The sequence below is a fragment of the Hippopotamus amphibius genome, chromosome 1, assembly GCF_030028045.1.
Source record: "Hippopotamus amphibius kiboko isolate mHipAmp2 chromosome 1, mHipAmp2.hap2, whole genome shotgun sequence".
In the NCBI taxonomy this organism is placed as follows: Eukaryota; Metazoa; Chordata; class Mammalia; order Artiodactyla; family Hippopotamidae; genus Hippopotamus; species Hippopotamus amphibius.
In genome coordinates this window covers 7,221,040-7,239,558 of record NC_080186.1, presented here as the reverse complement: position 1 = coordinate 7,239,558, position 18,519 = coordinate 7,221,040, and the positions used below count along the sequence as shown (strand labels likewise).

Here is an 18,519-nt window from a genome sequence, read left to right as displayed (position 1 = left end):
TTATTTCTCTCAGTTCTGGAGGCTGGAAGTCCAAGATCAGAGTGCCAGCATGGCCAGGTTCTAGTGAGAGCCCTTTTCTGGGATGCAGACGGCCAGCTTCTCACTGTGTCCTCACGTGGTGGAAGGGGTGAGGGAGATCTATGGGGTCTCTCTTATAAGAGCACTAATCCTGGACTTCCCTGGTGGCACAGTGGCTAAGAATTCACCTGCCAATGCAGGGAACACAGATTCAAGCCCTGGTCTGGGACGATCCCACATGCCGCGGAGCAACTAAGCCCATGCGTCACAACTACTGAGGCTGAGTGCCACAACTACTGAAGCCCACATGCCTAGAGCCCATGCTCCTCAACAAGAGAAGCCACCACAATGAGAAGACCACATACTGCAACAAAGAGTAGCCCCTGCTCGCTGCAACTAGAGAAAGCTCGTGCGCAGCAACGAAGACACAATGCAGCCAAAAATAAATAAATTAATAAATTAAAAGAAAAAAAAGAGCACTAATCCTATTCATGAGGGCTCCACACTCGTGACCTAATCACCTCCCAAAGACCCCACCTCCTAACACCATCACATTGGGTGTTAGGATTGCAGTATATGAATTTTTTTTGACGGTATCACCCCACCGGAGGGTCTTCACTGACCACCCTATTTTGCTTTCTGATCTCTGACATGCTCCATCTCATTTTTGTTTATTTTCTTTATCTGAAATAACCTTATGTATGAGTTTCTTCCTTTGCTTGTTTACATCTCATTCCTTCCACCAGAAGGTAAGCTTGTGGGAACAGGACCCTCATCTGGCTTCTGCACTGCTATGTTGCCAGTACCTGACATACTGTTTGTTAAATCAGCGAATAACCTTGACCTTGAAATGGCTCCTCTGTGACCCGCAGATACAGTGATCCTATTTTCTGAATGAAAACAAGGAAATTTGGGACCTACACAGGAGGGCATTGTCTGTTTCTCTGGCTGAGGCCTCAGGGCACATTTCGGAGGGCTGGGCCCTGGCACCTGTGTGGCACGCAAAGTCTTGTTGGGCCCAGCAATTGTTGCAATTCCAGGCTCAGGGACTTGCAGTGGTCATGACCTTCTGACTTGCAGGCAGCAGAAAGCCATCTCCAACTGGATCCCTTCGCTGGGGAGACCCTGGGGGTAGCTCACAGAATGAAGGCAACTGCTGCAGGAACCACGGCCTCAGGGACTGGAACTGGAGACTCAGGGCTTCTGAGGGGATTCTCCTCTTCTGGTCCATCTCTGCTTGTTTCTGCTTGACCTTGCCTGTTGGTCTCATCATCTCCTTTCAGACTGACCTTCGCCTCCTACGGCAGCCTCAGTGCCCCAAACAATCCCAGGGGATTTTCTGATTGGGCCTGCTTAGGTAATGTGCCAACTTTTTTTCTTTTTTTTTTTAAACAAATAAATGTATTTATTTATTTATGTATGTATTGGCTGTGTTGGGTCTTCGTTGCTGCACACAGGCTTTCTCTAGTTGTGGCGAGTGGTGGCTACTCTTTGTTGTAGTGTGTGGGCTTCTCATTGTTGTGGCTTCTCTTGTTACAGAGCATGGGCTCTAGATGCATGGGCTTCAGTAGGTGTGGCGTGTGGGCTCAACAGTTGTGGCTCGTGGGCTCTAGAGCTGTGCAGGCTTGGTAGTTGGGACGCGTGGGCTTAGCTGCTTCGTGGCATGTGGGATCTTCCCGGACCAGGGATCGAAACTGTGTCCCCTGCACTGGCAGGAGGATTCTTCATCACTGTGCCACAAGGGAAGTCCCAATGTGCCACCTTTTGGACCAATCACAGTGGCTGGGGCCTTAGCCACATCCCCTTCCTGTGACCGGGATGGGATAGGCTATTGAGAGCATCATCGTCACCAGTGCCGCATGCAGGACGGCAGTGGTGCCTAAGGGGAACGATGCGGTGTGATCAGGGACAAGCCATCCACTCCTGGGCTCTGGTGGTGGCTGAACCCGAGGGGGTGAGAAATCCCATGGTGACATCAACCCTGGGTTGGAGGGTAGGAAGGGGACCAGCCCCTTGAGATCAGAGTTTTCTTCTTTCCCACGTAGACCTGTTTTTACCATCCTAGAGCAGCAGGATGTGGTGTCATGTAGCCCCTACCTAGAATGGCAGGTGTCCCACAAGAGTACAAGGAGGCTGGAAAATGCTGCATGCCGTATGCTTTCTTTTGGAAAGTTGCAGTGTACTAAAGGTTCTGCAAAGTCCTGCAGTAAAGACATCCATTTCACCTAGCTTTTCCCTCAACTATTGGAACACAGAACTGTTAAGTTCTGCGCCCTGCTGCTTGTGGGTTGTGTGTGACTTCTCCAAGCCTCAGGTTCCCCACCTGTGAAATGAGTGATAATACCAGCCCACACAGGGTGGTTGCAAGTGTGGAATGGAAAGAGTATCTTGTGAGCCTGAAAGCATGGTGCAGATACCTGACCATTTCCAGCTTTAACCCAGGGAATAACACATACCCTGTTGACCTTACAAGGTAAGTAACCCTGTGTCATCAAGATTAGGGGATGACAAAGGGAAAGGAAGTGATGCATTCAGGAGTGGCCAGACAGGTGAATAATTAGAGGTGGGTGCAGAGGAATTCCAACAGCAGTGCTATGGAGACTAAAGGTCCCTGGGGCCAGGAGAACAGAGGTGATGGGGAACCCTGGGAAGAGGTGCTGGGCGGGAGGGAGGTGCTGACTATCGCTGCTGATTCTTTCTCGGTACTTCAGAATAGACAGCATCACTGGTGTCCCCTCCCCGAGCCTTCCTTGTTCCCGCTGGGGGACTGTGCCTGGGACAGAGGTGGGTCTATGAGTTTGCTCTGGCGGCCTTAACAAACACCACACGTGACAATAGAAATTCATTTTCTCACAGTTCTGGAAGCTAGAAGTCCAAAATCAAGGTGTTGGCAGGGTTGTTCCTTCTGAGGGCTGTTCCACGCCTCTCTCTTTAGCTTGTAGATGGCCATCTTCTCCCACGTCTCTTCACCTCATTTTCCCTCTAGACATGGCTAAATTTCCCCTTTTTCTGAGGACAGCAGTCATGTTGGATTAGGGCCCACCCCAATGACCTCATTTTAACTTGGTTACTTCTATAGAGATCCCATCTCCACATGAGGCCACACTCTGAGTTGCTGGGGGTTAAGACTTCCACATATAGATTTGGGGGAGACACATTCGACCCATAAAGGTGGGCATTCTCCTGAGTGGGAGTCTCCCTCCGTCTCGGCAGCCCAACTCCTTGGCCAAAAGCATGTGGATGGTGGCCTCCCGGAAGAGTGAGCCCGTAATTGTGTTAATTGCCACAATACCAGATCTGCAATTAATATGCCACGGGAACACAGAGCAAATGCACTAATAGCACATAATTGGACCTAAACTACACCCTCGGCAGAGCCGTGCGACTGAGCTCCGCTGTTTATGCTCCTTTTTAAATTAGTAAAGACAGCAAATTAACATCTGTTTCCCCTTCACCCTCCTCCAAGGGGAGCTGTGGGGGAACCTAGGGGAGGGGGACGCTTGGCAGGCACCCTGGTTGGAGCCCATCCAGAGCCGGGCACCCAGGCTGGCCTTTGCGGGCAAGATGCAGACATCGAAGCAGTGAGGAGTCCAGAGCTTTCCACACGTCCTGACACTGAGGCCTTGCCAACCTCCCCCATCAGGATGGCAGAGATTCCGGTGACTCGGGCATGACTCACATACAGGTGGTGACTATTCTGGGTCCAGAGCAGGATGGGTTGGGATTTGGAAACTTGAGGCTCGGTGCTGGGACCTCTCCTCCTTATTCCTGAGGTGGTGGTCAAGTCCAGGGACAGATGACAATCCCCCTCAGAAGGGCAGATACAAGCTCCTCTGCCCTCTGCCTGACTGCCTGTGTCTCCGTGGCCCCAGGGACGGCCGTCTGGAGCCTGGTCTGCACATGCTTTGCCCCCTTCAGCTGCAAGGTGCCCTGCTCAGGCCTGGAGGCGGCTGGCCCGAGCTTCAGTCCTAATGTGTAGCATCCCTGTCCCAGCTCGTGCCCGGCAGAGCCTCCTTTTCCCCCACCCCTCACCGTGTGTCTGGGGCTCCTTGTCCTCGTCCTTGGCTGCTCCATCTGCCTCTTCCTTCTCTCCAGCTCCCAGGTCTTGCCCCAGGGACTCAGGGATGGACTGAGACTGTGTCCTGCAGTTCAGGTGGTCTTCCCTTACCCATCTATCTGGGCTCCTGGCTAGGCCTGTGTAGCCAGGGAGCCAGAACAGGAAAGGGATTAACAGACTCCTCAGCTGGCCGCTTTCCCTCCCCTCCAGGCCCTAGGGTGCCCCTGCCTCCTAGGGCCTGGGCGGAGGGCGAGGGGGGCCCTTCTCGCTCCAGCGCCTTCCTGAAATGTGCTTGCCTGCCTTTCCCAGGCTGTGCTCAGCCTCCTGCCCGGCTCCTGCTAAGCCAGCCACAGCAGGGCTCATTGAGACTTCTTGGGTCCTCTCTGCGGTCGGTCCACGGGTCGGAGGTGGGGAGACTGTCTGCCTCTGACAGGCAGCCTCCTCATTTGCATCCCCTAAATCAATGCCCTCAGATACTGGAAGCCCAGCACAGCAACTTCAATGAGGCCACAGTGCGGGAGAAGAGAAAGGGCTTCCTGCTGCCCCTTGAGGCCCAGGGGGAAATGGAAACAAGAGGCCCTTGGGAGGGCACAAAGCCCCAGGAGCAGAAATCCCTCCCTAGGTAAGTGTTCCCTTCCCCCGGTCCTTCCTGCCTGCTGGACCCGGAAAGAGGCCAGCCCTGGGCCTGTGGCTGTGAGGCTTGCTGTGATGTTCTGGGCCCTGAAGATGCCTAGGGCCCTGACCCAGGGCCAATCCTGACCATCTACCCACCACGCCAGGAGCTCCCAGAGCTGGAAGAGGTATTGAACAGGGCAAAGGTCAGCCAAGCAGTTCTCCCATCTGGTTGCCCCTCGCACTTTTCCTGGCCTTGCAGAAATTTTCAGCATCAGAGCAGTTTCTGGGATGCTGTGATGTAGTGATGTTGTGGGTAAGAGCTTCGGCTTTAGGGCCCGACAGATCTAGGTTTGAATCCTGGCTCTACCACTGAGCTTTGTGACCTGGGGCAGATTACTTCACCTTTCTCAGCCCCAGTGTCCTCCTCTGTAAAAGCAGGATAATCACGGTGTTCCTTGCGTGTGATGGCTGCTAGCACTGAAATCAGATAACGCACAGGATGCTTTGTGCACAGCAAACACCATGTCAGTCACGCTTGTTATTTCTTGATCTCTGGGGGGTGATTAATCCCTGCTACACAGATGAGGAAGGAGGGGAAAAAGGTATCCCTGAGCAATTAAATGAGCTGGAGGCTTAGAAGAGCCAGAATTTCTGAAATCTGGCTCTTGATTTTTACTGGAGTTTGCTGGTCCAGGGAGCGTCAGGACCAAGGAGAAAACACAAAGAGGCCAGAGGAACCTCTGGCTTGGCTACTTCTATGCCGCACGGTCTTGGCAAGTCACTCAACCCCTCTGAACTCCTACTTCCCATGAGTCAAATAAAAACCCCTACGAGGGAGATTGTTGTGAGTCCCAAATGCTTCGGATGCCCTTGAGAAAGGAAGGATGCTAAACAAAGGCAAAGTCTAAAGGGCTGCATGAAAGTAGTTACTACAACCATCACCAGGTCTTCAGACATCTCAAGTGTATTCACGTACACCGTCGCCATCATCGTGAGAGCGGTTGCCATAACTGAGCATCTACTATATGTCTCAGACTGAGTTAACCCTTCATACACATCCTCTCACTTGATCCTCATAATAATCTAAAGGAGGTATGGGACTTCCCTGGTGGTCCAGTGGTTAAGACTCTGAACTTCTACTGCAGGGGGCATGGGTTCGATCCCTGGTCAGGGAACTAAGATCCTGCATGCTGCATGTCATGGGCAAAGGAAAAAAAAAATCTAAAGGAGGTATGATGGTGGCGATGGTGAGCCTTTTACAGATGAGGAAACTGAAGCTCAGAGTATCTCGGTTGTCTGGTCTCTTCTGCTAGTAACTGGAACCCAGGTATATTGGAAGTAGGACAGTGTGAGTAAGACAATTTTCCTATTTATTTATTTGGTTGCACCAGGTCTTAGTTGTGGCACACAGGCTCCTTAGTTGTGGCATGTGACCTCTTAGTTGTGGCATGCATGTGGATGTAGTTCCCTGATCAGGGATCAAACCCAAGCCCCCTGCAACAGGAGCACGGAGTCTTAACCACTGCGCCACCAGGGAAGTCCCTCTTCCTATTTTTTTAAATCACTTTATCCTACAACCTGCCCCCCCTAAATTCTAGGAAATATGATGGAGCTACAGATAGAACCCAAGTCTGGTGCTGTTTCCACGGTGCCCAAACAGTGGCTGTGTTTCCTCTGGGCAGTTTCTGCCCTCGCCTTTCCCTCCCTGCTGGAAACCCAGCCTCTCGTCCTTTCTGTCAGCATGTTGTACGCAGGGCACATTTGGTTTGTGTTCCCCCAGCGGGACCACGTTTTCCCGTATGTTATGTGTGTGTATAGTGTAAGGGGTGTATAACTGGTGCTGCAGAATAAAACAGCTGACCCCTTCCCTCCACAGCGCAGAAGTGAGTGGCTCGTGTGCGTCCCCCCCCCGGCAGCCCATCCAAAGAGAGGAGAAAATGCTGTTACATTTGGGAGGGAGGATAAGCAGGAACCCCCAATCCCTGTCCCTTTTGGGGGTCCAAAGGTGAGCTTCCTGGCTTCTGTATCAAGGTGAGTTTTCCTTCCCTGGAAAATGTCACCAGCCAGAGATAGCTGATGCTTCATGTGTGGGAACTCCTGGTTCCTCTGCAAGTGGAGAGCTATAGAAAGCTTTGGAGAGAGTCTAAAACAAACCCATGGGCCCCAACCTGACTCCCTGGAGACCACGAGAATGCTCCTTCCTAAGTCAGCGTTTCTGCCACGGCCAGGGAGGCTTAAAGCTCTGAGCCATGGACAGAAATGAATGATAATAATAGCTGATGTCATGCGTGGGTTCCTCTCTTCCTTACATCCACCCAGAAAGGCAGGCACTGACTTATCTCTATTTTACAGATGGAGAAACAGAGACTGGAGAGGTGAAGAACCTTACCCAAGGCCACAGAGGGAGAAACCAGTACAGCTGGCAAAAAATACAAAAGGGCTTACCGCCTCACTCTTTGTAAAAGCAAAAGACTGGAAACAGCCCATCATCAGGGAACTGATGAAATAAACTTCAGTGCATCCGCAAGAAGGAAAACTGTCTCTCTACTCACAACACTTTTGACACCAAATGTGTGGGTTTTCCACACCAAGCCATTCTCTGATTCTCTGTGGACATCAACTGGGTGTCCTACACGTTAATTCAATCTGATACTAACGACCTATAGTGCAGACCCCACAAGTTAGGGCTCAGCCGCACACGGCCCCCACTTCACATGCCAACCACAAGTAGTGGATCCCCAGGTTATTCACACTTCTGTATGATCTGGCTGTGACCCCCTCTTCAGTTTCAGTGATTTGTTAAAATGGCTCATAGAACTTGGGGAACCACCTGACTTACCTTTCCAAGTTTATTATAAAGGGTATTATAAAGGATCCAAATGAAAAGCTAGATGAAGAACCAGATCTAGAAGGGTCCCGAGTTCTTTCTGTCCCTGTGCAGTTGGACTGCACCACCCTCTTGGCAAGCGGATATGTCCACTGGCACGGAGGCTCGCTGAATCCTGCAGTTCAGGGATTTTCATGGGGGCTTCATCACATAGGCGTGACTGATTACTAACTCAATCTCCAGCCACCTTCTCCTCCCTGAGGTTGGGGGCAGAGTGGGGCTGAAGTTTCCAAGCTTCTAATCATGGCTTGGTCTTTCTGGTGACTGGCCCTCTTTCTGAAACTATGCAGGAGCCCACTAAAAGTCACCTCATTAGAACAAAAGATGCTCCTATCACCCAGGAAATTCTAAGGGATGTAGCAGCAAAAAATACAAAACTGGGCTAGGATCTGGGGACAAAGGCCAATATGGATTTTTAATTATATCACAATATTACACCATATGAGGGAATATTATGCAGCTATGAAAAAGAATGAAGACTCTGTATACTGAGACGGAACCATCTCCAGGGTATTTTACCAAGCAAAAAAAAATCAAGATGTGGAACAGCTGGTATGATATGCTGCTTTTTATCTAAGAAAGGGAGAGCCGTGTGTATATACATACATATATATATAACGACTATATTTTAATGTTTATTTAGTTGTGCCAGGTATTAGTGGTGGCCTGCAGGCTCCTTAGTTGCAGCCCAAGGGCTCCTCAGTTGCAGTACATGGGGTCCTTAGTTGTGGCATGCCAATGCTTAGTTGCGGCAGGCATATGGGATCTAGTTCCCTGACCAGGGGTTGCATTGCATTGGAGCGCAGAGTCTTATCCACGGTGCCATCAGGGAAGTCCTGAGAGATGTATATTTAAATATTTACTGGTATTAAAAAAAACAAACCTCACAATGGAAGGATAAGCTAAAAAAGACAAAATGGTAATCTTTAAGTGGAGGAGGGGACAGGAATGGAACCAGACTTCACTGAGCATCTTGCTTTCTAGATTTGACTTCGGACCCATGCAAATATTTAATATAATCATACAGCAAGATTAAAAGGGAATTTTACAAAAGGGAAGGACGTGGATAGATATGCGTTCTGCCCACGTCTGTCCCACCAGAGTCCCTGCTCTAAGCACACATTGTCTCATCCCTCACTAATTATCTCTCTCTCTTTTTTTTTTTTGGCTGTGCCACGTGGCTCACAAGATGTTAGTTCCCCAATCAGGGATTGAACCCCGGGCCCCGGCAGTGAAAGCACCAAGTCCTAACCACTGGACCACCAGGGAAGTCCCTAATTATCCCTTCTAACAGCGATGGAGTGACCTGGCCGGGCCACCAGAAGGCAGCATGGGGCCAGACCTTGTATCTTCTGGGGCCCCAGGGGACCTTGGTGGTGGTGCTGGGGGCTGTGGTTTTAGTACTTTCTGGAATTTGTAATCTGTAACTCTCATCAAGATTCTCACAGCCTTCTCCTGTGCAGCCCCAAAGTGGGTTTGCTCCCAAGCGCATCATTGGGAGAGTGGCCTCAGCGACGGCTTACCTGCTTCCAGCTTGGGTTCCACAAACACTGGCCAAGCAGCACACTCTGTGTTAACGGTAATAACACGCCCAGCAGAGAAGGGCTTGGCTTCCTGGCAAAGAGTGTTCCTGCACAAGACTTTATTTCATGTTTCAGCTCTGGACCTGGGAATGAACAACTGGGTGAGGTACCCCAGCCTGGGTGAGGACTGCCTCCCCTCCCAAGGCCTCATACAGCTGGAGGGTCTGACGTGGTGGAGCAGGCTGACTCCAAGCTATGCAATCCTGTGCAGGGCTCTTTTTTCTTTTCTTTTCTTTCTTTTTTTTTTTTCTGCATCTGGGGAGTAATTTTATGTAGCGGCGAAGACACTGTGTGGGCTCAGACATGAAACTGAATCCCAGGTGTCCTTCTTTCTAGCAATGAGCTCTTGAGCAAATTTTACATTTTTCTTGTCTGGAACCATAAAAGTACCTTCTGGAAAGGGTTGCTGGAGGCATAAGTGATATGTCACTTTCAGGTAAAGAGCTTAGTATAGAGGCTGTTGTTATTAGCAAAAGCCATTTCAAAAGATGCAGCACCATGGAAATTCTGTGTCCTCTCTACTTACTGCACAGACGGGCTGACTGTACCTTCAAAAGTTCAAGTTTTCATTGCCTGGCTGACAAAGCCACCTACTCATCCTCCTAGTCGCCCCCTAAGGATGGGCCTGGGTGGTGCCTCATTTCCCCCTGCTGCAGGGCTCCCAGCAGCTGGCTCTGCTCAGGCAAGGACCCTCTCTGCTACCCATGGTGTAAGTCTGGATGGATCACCATCTCAGGGCTATTTTGAGGATTAACTAATCCATCACATGGAGACCTTTGAAAAGTGCCAATATGGCCCAGGCTATTGTCAGGACAACCAGAGACTGAGTTCACTGGTTTCCCTGGCTTTCAACACGCTCAAGCTGAGCCTTGCAGCTGGACTACCTCTCCTGTGGGCAAAATCTCAGCGTGTGCAGGTTGCTCGGCGCTCGGGGGCCGCCCACCCTCCCACCTGCCGCTGGACCTGCTTAGATCTCTCTCTCTGTTTCTCTAAGGGACAGAGAAGATGAGAAGATAAAGGGATCAGGATTCCAGACACCAAAGAGCTTTTGTTTGTGTTTCTTATAGAACTGAATACACTACATTTTCCCTCTTGGCATCAGCCTATTGACTCAAAACATAGTTCTGAGATTATACCTTTCTGATTTTATGTTTTGTAAATTTCCTGGAAACTACAGGGTATGTTTTTTCCCCTCTGAGATGTGATCTCCATAATAAAAAAACTACCACCACAGCAATTCATTTAGTTCATCACTGAGTGTTTACTGAGGACCTACTGTGCATTCAGCACTACAACAGGAGTTCAGACACATCCTGAAAGAAAAGGAGAAACTACCATAGGTCTAGACCTACTGTATATTAGTCTCTGTGAGGCACTTTGCATCATCTCATTTAATTCTCACAACTCTAGGAAATAGGTACCATTGCCCCATTTCACAGATGAGGAAAGAGATTCAGAAGGTCAGTAACTTGTCCAAGGTCTAGTAGCAGGAGCTAGAATTCCCATCCAGTGCTGTCTGACTGTGTCATCTGGGTCCTTCCCACTAGAATAGTGTGGAGGAAAAAAGGACACACATGGAGTAGTCAATCAACAGCAAAAAGTAGCAGAGTATCAAGCCTGGATTGTCAGCTTCAGAGCGTGTGGGTTTGGAGAGGGAGGGCCTGAGAGTTGGGAGCACTTCCTAGAGGAAGCAGCTCAGAAATGTGCTGGTAGGACCCAAGGCTCAGGGCACAGGTTGGGGATGGTGTGCCATGGGATGCTGGCCCTGGGAAGGAATGAACTTGAGCTCAGAGAGTGGTGAGACAGTGGGCCCTGAGGTCAGCTGGGTGGGGCCCAGGCACGAGGGGTGGGAAGCCCAGCAGAGCTGTCTGGACCTGATGAGGTGGCAGCAGGGAGCCACTGGGAACCAGGGAGGCTCGGAAGCAACAGCAATGCCCAGAGAGGATGACTCTGCAGCGCTGGCTGGAAGGAGTGGGGGGCGTGGCTTGGAGACGGCAGGGGCCAGGCAGGTGCCTTGTGGGGGTGGGGCACCCAAGGGAGTCTAGCCCTCTTGGACCCAGGGGAGGGATGGGCAGGGGGATGAGAGGTGGAACTTCAGGCTTTGGTGGAGGATGACTTTAAGGGAAAAAGGCCAGGGAAGAGCATTTTCCATCACAGATTGCTTTGAAACTCCCTCCAAGGTCACATCACACCTCTGTTCACTGATGCTCAAGGTCTTCCTGTGGTCTGTAGGATTAGGTCTAAATCCCTCATCCTGACATTTAAGGCACTTCACAATGGCTTTGATCTACCTTTTTGGGTTCTTCACTCACGACTCTCCTAAACAAGTCCTCTGCTCTCCACAAACGGAGTGACGCATTCTCCTCCCATCCTCCCAGGCCGGCTGCCCACCCTCCTTCACTCCACCCCAAGCTGGTCCCCACAAAGCCCAGCAGCCAGCCAGACCCTCTAAGCAAACAGGACCAGGACAATCATTGTGCAGTGAATCACCTCTGATCGCTCTTCCAGCAGAGTCTTGAATAGTTAACATTTTATTGCTGCTTAACTTTGCTGTGGGTGTCTCCCTAATGCCAGCCCCGTCCTTGAGGGCCGATCTTTTTACAGGATTTGTCTCAGCTGGGGAGTCATTTCACCTTCGTTTCCTTTTCTGCAAAATGGAGCCTACAAAGCTGGCTCATAGGGCACAGTGCCTGGCACTCAGGAGACCAACCATGACTGTTCTGGTCCTTTCCTCTAGTGTGAGGCGGCCCCAGGGGTCGAGGGGAGGTAGGGACCCCAGGGTGGGAGGAAAAGAGGAGGACCCAGAGCCCTGAAGGGATCCTTCTTTATCCATTTGAATTTCTGCATTTCTAAGAGACCGTTAGCATCCCAGTAAGATCTAGAAAGGGCACCCGCACAACACGCCTTTAAAAAGCCACAGATGGATTTCTTCAGCAAATGGAGGAATCTCGAGTGAAAAATTCAGGACGGCTTGGGACAAGCAAGCCCCCTGCCAGGGCTGGAGCCACTGCAGCACGTGCTGCGCGGCCCTTGACTGTTTACAAAGCGCGTTTCGCTGACCTCGTCTCCTTGGACACCTTTCACGACCCCGCAAGCTCCCTCTCATCAGCTCCACTCGGCAGAAGAGGACACCGAGGTTCTGGGAGACGACGTGACTTGCTCGAAGCGGCACAGGGTACTGGCGCTCAGGGGCCCTGGGCCGCACCCTCCAGCGGGGTCTGCGCTCCTTGCGGGTGGGGGTGGGGGTGGGAAGGGGGGAAAGGGGAGGCATGGGCCCCAGGGGACCGCCTGGGATGCGCGCCTGGGGATGCGCGGATGCTCTCGGTGCCGGCAGCCGCCGGGGGTGCAGCCCCCGGGGCCCCTCCCAGCCTCGCCGGAGCCAACCTCCCGGTGCGCCCCCGCGGGCGCGCGCCCTGGGCTGCGCCGGCGGCTTCGGAGGCGCGCGCGCCCCGCCCCCCGCCCCCCCGCGCGCGCGCGCCCCGGGCCGCCGCGCGCGCCCCGGGCAGCCGCGCGCGCGCCCCGCCGTCGCTCCCGCGCCCGCCCCTCCCGCCGCCACCCCGCCCCCGGCCGGGTACCCTCGCCGGACCCGAGAGAGCGCGCCGCCGCCATCTTAGTTGCTGCCGCCGCCTCCAGCGAAGCGCTGCCTCCGCCGACGGGAGGGCGCCCGCGGCCGCAGCGCGCGGCCCAGCGTCACGGCGGCCGCTGCTCCTCGGACCCCGGTGCTCGCCGCGGCGCCCAGCAGCCGGCCCCGGGCCGCGAGAGCCCTGCTCGGCGCCCCGCGCGCGTCCCTGCCGCTCCCGCCTCGGGCCGGCCGCGGCGCCGGGAGCCGGAGCGATGCTGCGCCGCCCTGCGCCCGCGCTGGCCCCGGCCGCCTGGCTGCTGCTGGCCGGGCTGCTGTGCGGCGGCGGCGGCGGCGGGGTCTGGGCCGCGCGAGGTAAGCGTCGGGGCCGGGTCGGGACGCGAGGTTCGGGGCCGGGCGCGCGGCTCCGGGTCGGGGCTCCGGAGGCCGTGGGCGCGTGCCGCGGGCGCCGCGGGGAAGCCGGGCTCCTTCCCGGGCGCCGCACCGCGGGCCCCCCTGGCCGGCCGCATCGCACCCGCGCCCGGGTGGGGTGGCTGCGCGGACCTGGGGGGACGTGCAGACGGGCCGGAAGGCCGGTGCGCCTTCCTCGGCAGCGCCCGCGGGCTGGGGACGCGTCCCCGGGGTGAGATGCCGTGTACGTGTGTGGTGTGCTCAGATGTGCATCAGGCCGGGGGTCGCGGGGGGGGGCACGCGCAGATTTTGGTGTGTGCTTACATAAGAGTCCACTCCTCCGCATCGTTTTCCCAGACCCCGATTATCCGCTGCTGCTGCTGCTGCTGCTGCACCGCGGACGCGGCATCTTCGCCCTTTTCTGCCTCCTTCCAGGGTCTTTTAAACGTCTGTTTTCAGAGGAGCCGAGGCTGAAACTTCTGGCTCCCCTCCCACCTTTTTACCCAAAGGGGAAATTGGGATGAGGTTGAACGGCCGTGGTCTCACCCGGTGTTAGGAATCTTCCTCTCCTCCCCTCCCGACGCCGTGGTACAGTTTTTCTGACGGTAATTTAGATCGTGCGAAAACGAGAAGCCCCTCGTTGACTCCTTAGGGCCGAAATTATTTTATGGTTATTTGGCAAAAACGTATTTCTTAGTGAATCGATTGTTTTGTTGTTGTTTTAACCTTCAACCACTTAACCTTTTCAACGTTACACGCTCTCTGATATTGACTGATCTTGCCAACGAAAAGCTTACGCATTGCAGATATATGCTTCCGAGTGGATCTTGGAGTCATAAACATTTTCCCCGGCCTCAGAGCAAAGTAATCTAGGTGTAGTCTGTAGAGTACTTGGATCTATCCTTTTTTTTTTTAATCAGAAAATTTGAGGGAGGGAGGGTTGATGGAAGGCCACATGAAGTGGCCATATTTCAATTTAGCAAGGCTTTAAAAAAAATTCTCATTTTCTCTTTCTGGGCATGACATATCAAGAGAAGTATGGTTTTCACAAATTAAAGGGCAGGAGAGGCAAATGCATCTTTTGTTCCGTGTTCCTTTCTTCACATCAAGGATGATAAACTTTGAATACTTCTTTCATTTCATTTCTAACATTCTGTGGACTCTGTCAAATTCAGATCTCAGTCACTTAGTATCTAATTTCTCTCAATTTGATTTTTAAAAGTTACATCAAGCTAAGTTTGGAATGTTCTTTCCAGATGTGGGATGGAGGTCTGAAAGTCTAATATATCCAAGAAAAAACGTCAAAGTTTGCTTCTCTTGGGGAAAACCCACACAGCTTAAAAATATGTGCTTGAAATGGGTATTTTGGGAACAGTTAAGTGTGTTTAGTTTGGTCAGTGATACTATTTCTTGTTAAAAAATACATTTTCTTAAGTTTACCCATTCATCTGCATTTGCTGTTCATTATTGAATTAGCAGATGGGCTAATTAATTAGCCTATTAGCTTTACTGAAGGTTTCAGCTATCAAATATCTTCATTATGGCGGACTAACAGAAATCTCATCTGAAAGGCATGTTGAGGACTGGAGTTCTTTGTAATTTGCTAACTTTCCCTAAGCTTTTCTTGGTGCATTTATAATACTTAAGAATCTTAGTCTTCTAAATAAAAACACATTTTAAACATGAGTTATTCTGTTGCATGTGTTGTTTTTTCCAGCTTGCAAGTTAGAAAATGTCTCATGAATGTTCCATGCAGTGCTGATAAAACAATTTCATTTTGAGATGTTACAGATAAATTGTGTACGTAAACAGGCATTTTGTGGAGACACTTTCTGTGGACTCATTTTAAAAGATGATGATTTCAACTAACACCTAAATATTTAATCTTGCAAGACAGTGTGACATTATGAACTGCTGTTCATGCATACTCTAGCTACCTCTAAAAATAATGGGGGAAAGATAACATAAACTTCTGGAGAGAATGTGAGATTTTGTAATAGAAATTCCATTTTGACTATTAATTTGTTGTTTTATGGAGAACCCTAAATTTCACTTTAATTGTAGCTATAGTTCTGAAAAAAAAAATCAGGTAAACCAGAATATTAAGAGAAATTTCCTTGGCATGCCCCAGGCTGCCTTCGTTCTCTCCAGTCCATCAATGATCAGGAAATAGAAAACTAAAATAGAGAAAATAGAAAGCTTATATGGCTATTAAATAAAAATAAATGCAATCTCGTAATGCATTTCAAAGCCAAATAAATAGCATTCACTGTTCTTTCCCTGCTTGCGCACAGACTTCTCAGTGGAGCTTCTCCTCACCATCCTGGTTGAAATTTCATCTCTCTGAACCCCTGCATCCTCCCTCCCCTGCTTCACTTTATCTTTTCTCTGTAGCACTTACCCTGTTCCAACACCCTCTGTCATTTACTTATTCTGCCTATTGCCTGTTTTCCCTCACTGGAATGTATGCCACAGAGTGGAAGGGTGTTTGGTCTGTGTTGTTCACATATATATATGCGCACAGTAGGCACTCAGTGTTGTGTGAGTGAATGTATAACTGGGTTCCAGTTTAGGCAGCATAGTGTTTTTACATCCTGATTTTTGCCTGACAGATAAATGTTAGCTACTGAGAAAAGCATCGTAGACAGAGAGTATAAAGATAACTTGAATTCTGCAACATGGATATGAGAATTCATTAGTAGGTAATTTTTCAAGGATTCATTCTGTTGATTGCAGTGCTGGGGTATTAGGTCATAAAAGTCTGTATCAGCCTTTGATGGCTGTAGCTCTGTGGCTACCACTTTGAGTTCATTTTTCAAAAAAACTGTAATTCTCAGCTTTTTGGGAAGATGGTTTCTTAATTCTTTACCTAGTTTTTTAGAAGCAACTTTGAGGAAGAGTAATTTTATTATAGACTTAAATATTGTACCTAATATTTTTATTACTGAAAGTAAATATTTATTTCACATGAGACCTGTAACTGCTAAAGAAATAATACAATATTAACTCTGAATGTTTTGCAATTTAAGAACTGTGCCTTAACTAGAACCCTCAGTTAACTGGAACCCAGCTTTTGGCTGCATACCACTTTCAGGAAAAAGAGCATAAAAACAAGCAGTTTCCTAGAAATTCCTTTTCAAAAGGAAATTTTAGGCATTTGTATCATACATTATCTGGGTCAGTACTATTTGATTTTTGAGCCAAAAAAAAGCAATTCATTAAGTCTTAGATACGAGGAATATGACCAGTAATTGAAATTTTTATGAAATATGATAACATTATTTGTGTAATGTATTGGAATTAGAAAATGCTGTAATTCCATGACACTAGTTTCAGGACTTGGTTAAGCTCACTAAACCAGTTCTTAATGTTCAAAATGAGGAACCTGAGGGATGTTAAATATTTAAGACATGAAAAAAAAAAGGATGGAATTATTTTCGTTATTGCTTTTTAAGACAGGGAAATTAATTTTTTGGGTAGAGTTTTCATTTGGAAGAGTTGAGACAAAATAGGAGATTTGGTTATTCTGAAAATCATCAAGTCTTATTTCTCACCCATTCTGATTAGTTCAGGTTTTAGACCATCATGTTCTTAAAAATACACTTTGCTTTTTCTGTGGTCATAAGTTGGTAAGAGCAGAGGTACTTAAAAAATGTATCTTGTATAGCTGAAATTTAAGATATTGATTTGTGATATTAGATTTTAGTACAGCTTCAGGAATATAGACTCAAGTTTGATGGAAATGATTTATACAGTGTCATGTTCTTGCTGTTAAAAAAAAAAAGCCCAAACCCTCAGAAGTGACATTTTGACACCAGTAGAGGCCATGCAAAGGCCAGAGTTAGGAACCTTTAGACTGTGACAGCCCCTCTGACCACATGTCAGGCTGATACAAGGTGCCCATTTTTCCATAGAGTCACCACCACCTAGGGAGTTGGGACACAGCATCTCGTCCGCTGTTTGATAGGTCCTTTCTTCCCTCTGTTTTAGGGATATTTTTGTTCATTTTCTCATTTAGCTGTAGGATGATATTATTATTAGATTAAAAATTTCCACAAGATCTGTTGCCAAGGCTTTTTTATTTTTAAAGTTCTAGGCAAAGATTCAGTAACTTCAAAGTAACTGAATTTAGAACATCTTAAAAACCTATAATGGACTTCCCTGGTGGTACAGTGGTTAAGAATCCGCCTGCCAATGCAGGGTACACAGGTTCGATCCCTGCTCCAGGAAGATCCCACTTGCCGAGGAGCAACTAAGCCCATGAGCCACAACTACTGAGCCTGTGTGCCACAACTACTGAAGCCTGCAAGCCTAGAGCCTGTGCTCTGCAACAAGAGAAGCCACTGCAATGAAAAGCCTGCACACAACAATGAAGAGTAGCCCCCGCTCGCTGCAACTAGAGAAGGCCCTCTTGCAGCAACAAAGACCCAGTGCAGCAAAGAAATAATTTATTAAAAAGAAAACAGTGTATAAAAACAGTTGATTGAACCTGGTGTACCCCCCCAAAAAAAAAAAAATAATAATAATAAAAAGTGTCATTCATTATTTAAAAAAAAAAAAAAAAACAAAACCACGACAGTGAGTTTAAAAAAACAAAACCAAAAATGTATGACACATCTGAAAGTTAACTTCTTTCCATTTCAGAACCCCAATAAGAAGTATGTGGTAGCATAGAGGAAGAATGGTGTTTTTCCTCTTCACCTTTGGTCAGACATAAATATGTTTTGGACCAGTCTCATTCTCTTTTGACAAGAACATCTATCAAGTCTGCTACTCTTCAAGTCTACTTTGATCTGTATTTTCTGGAACTTATTGTTTTAGGGCAAAAAATTTTCTTTTCCTGCATCTACTCTTTTTTAATTTTAAAAACAGGTTTATTGAAATATAATTCACATACCATAAAATTTGCCCTTTTAAAGTATACAATTCAGTGATTTTAGTATATTCACAAAGTTGTGCAGTCATCCCCAATATCTAACTTCACATTTTCATCAACACCAAAAGAAATCCCATATCCTTTAGCAATCACTCCAAATTCCCCTTTTTCCCATCCCCCCTGACAACCACTAATTTACTTTCTATCTCTGTGAATTTGCCTATTCTGGGCCTTTCATATCAGTGGAATCATAATTCCTGGCCTTTGTGACTAGCTTCTTTCAATTAACATGGTGTTTTCGGGGTTTATCCATATCGTAGTGGGTATCAGTGCTTCATTCCATCTTATGGCTGAATAATATTTGCTATAGACTGAATGTGTCCCTCTAAAATTTGTATATTGAAACCTAATCCCCAGTGTATTTTGAGGTGGGGGCTTTGGGGAAGTGATTAGGTTGTGAGGGTGGAGGCCTCATGAATGCAGTTAGTGCCCTTGTACAAGAGACCCCAGAGA

At 49.0% G+C, this 18,519-nt stretch overlaps 1 protein-coding gene and 1 long non-coding RNA gene across 5 annotated transcripts in view; both read left to right on the top strand.

The window, feature by feature from the left end:
• The first annotated feature begins 1,091 nt into the window (after positions 1 to 1,091).
• LOC130829425 (uncharacterized) lies at positions 1,092 to 7,210 on the top strand. Its single transcript, XR_009047519.1, has 3 exons — positions 1,092 to 1,375; positions 4,549 to 4,697; positions 7,043 to 7,210. It is a non-coding gene; the product is annotated as an uncharacterized LOC130829425 (long non-coding RNA).
• Positions 7,211 to 12,730: 5,520 nt separating this feature from the next.
• CLSTN1 (calsyntenin 1) overlaps positions 12,731 to 18,519 on the top strand; it is a 79,177-nt gene continuing 73,388 nt past the window's right edge. For all 4 annotated transcript variants that reach the window (XM_057695782.1, XM_057695773.1, XM_057695776.1 and 1 more), the window contains exon 1: positions 12,731 to 13,094. In XM_057695782.1, the coding sequence (XP_057551765.1) occupies positions 12,995 to 13,094 (100 nt within the window). In that variant the 5' untranslated portion in view covers positions 12,731 to 12,994. The remainder of the gene's footprint in view (positions 13,095 to 18,519) is intronic.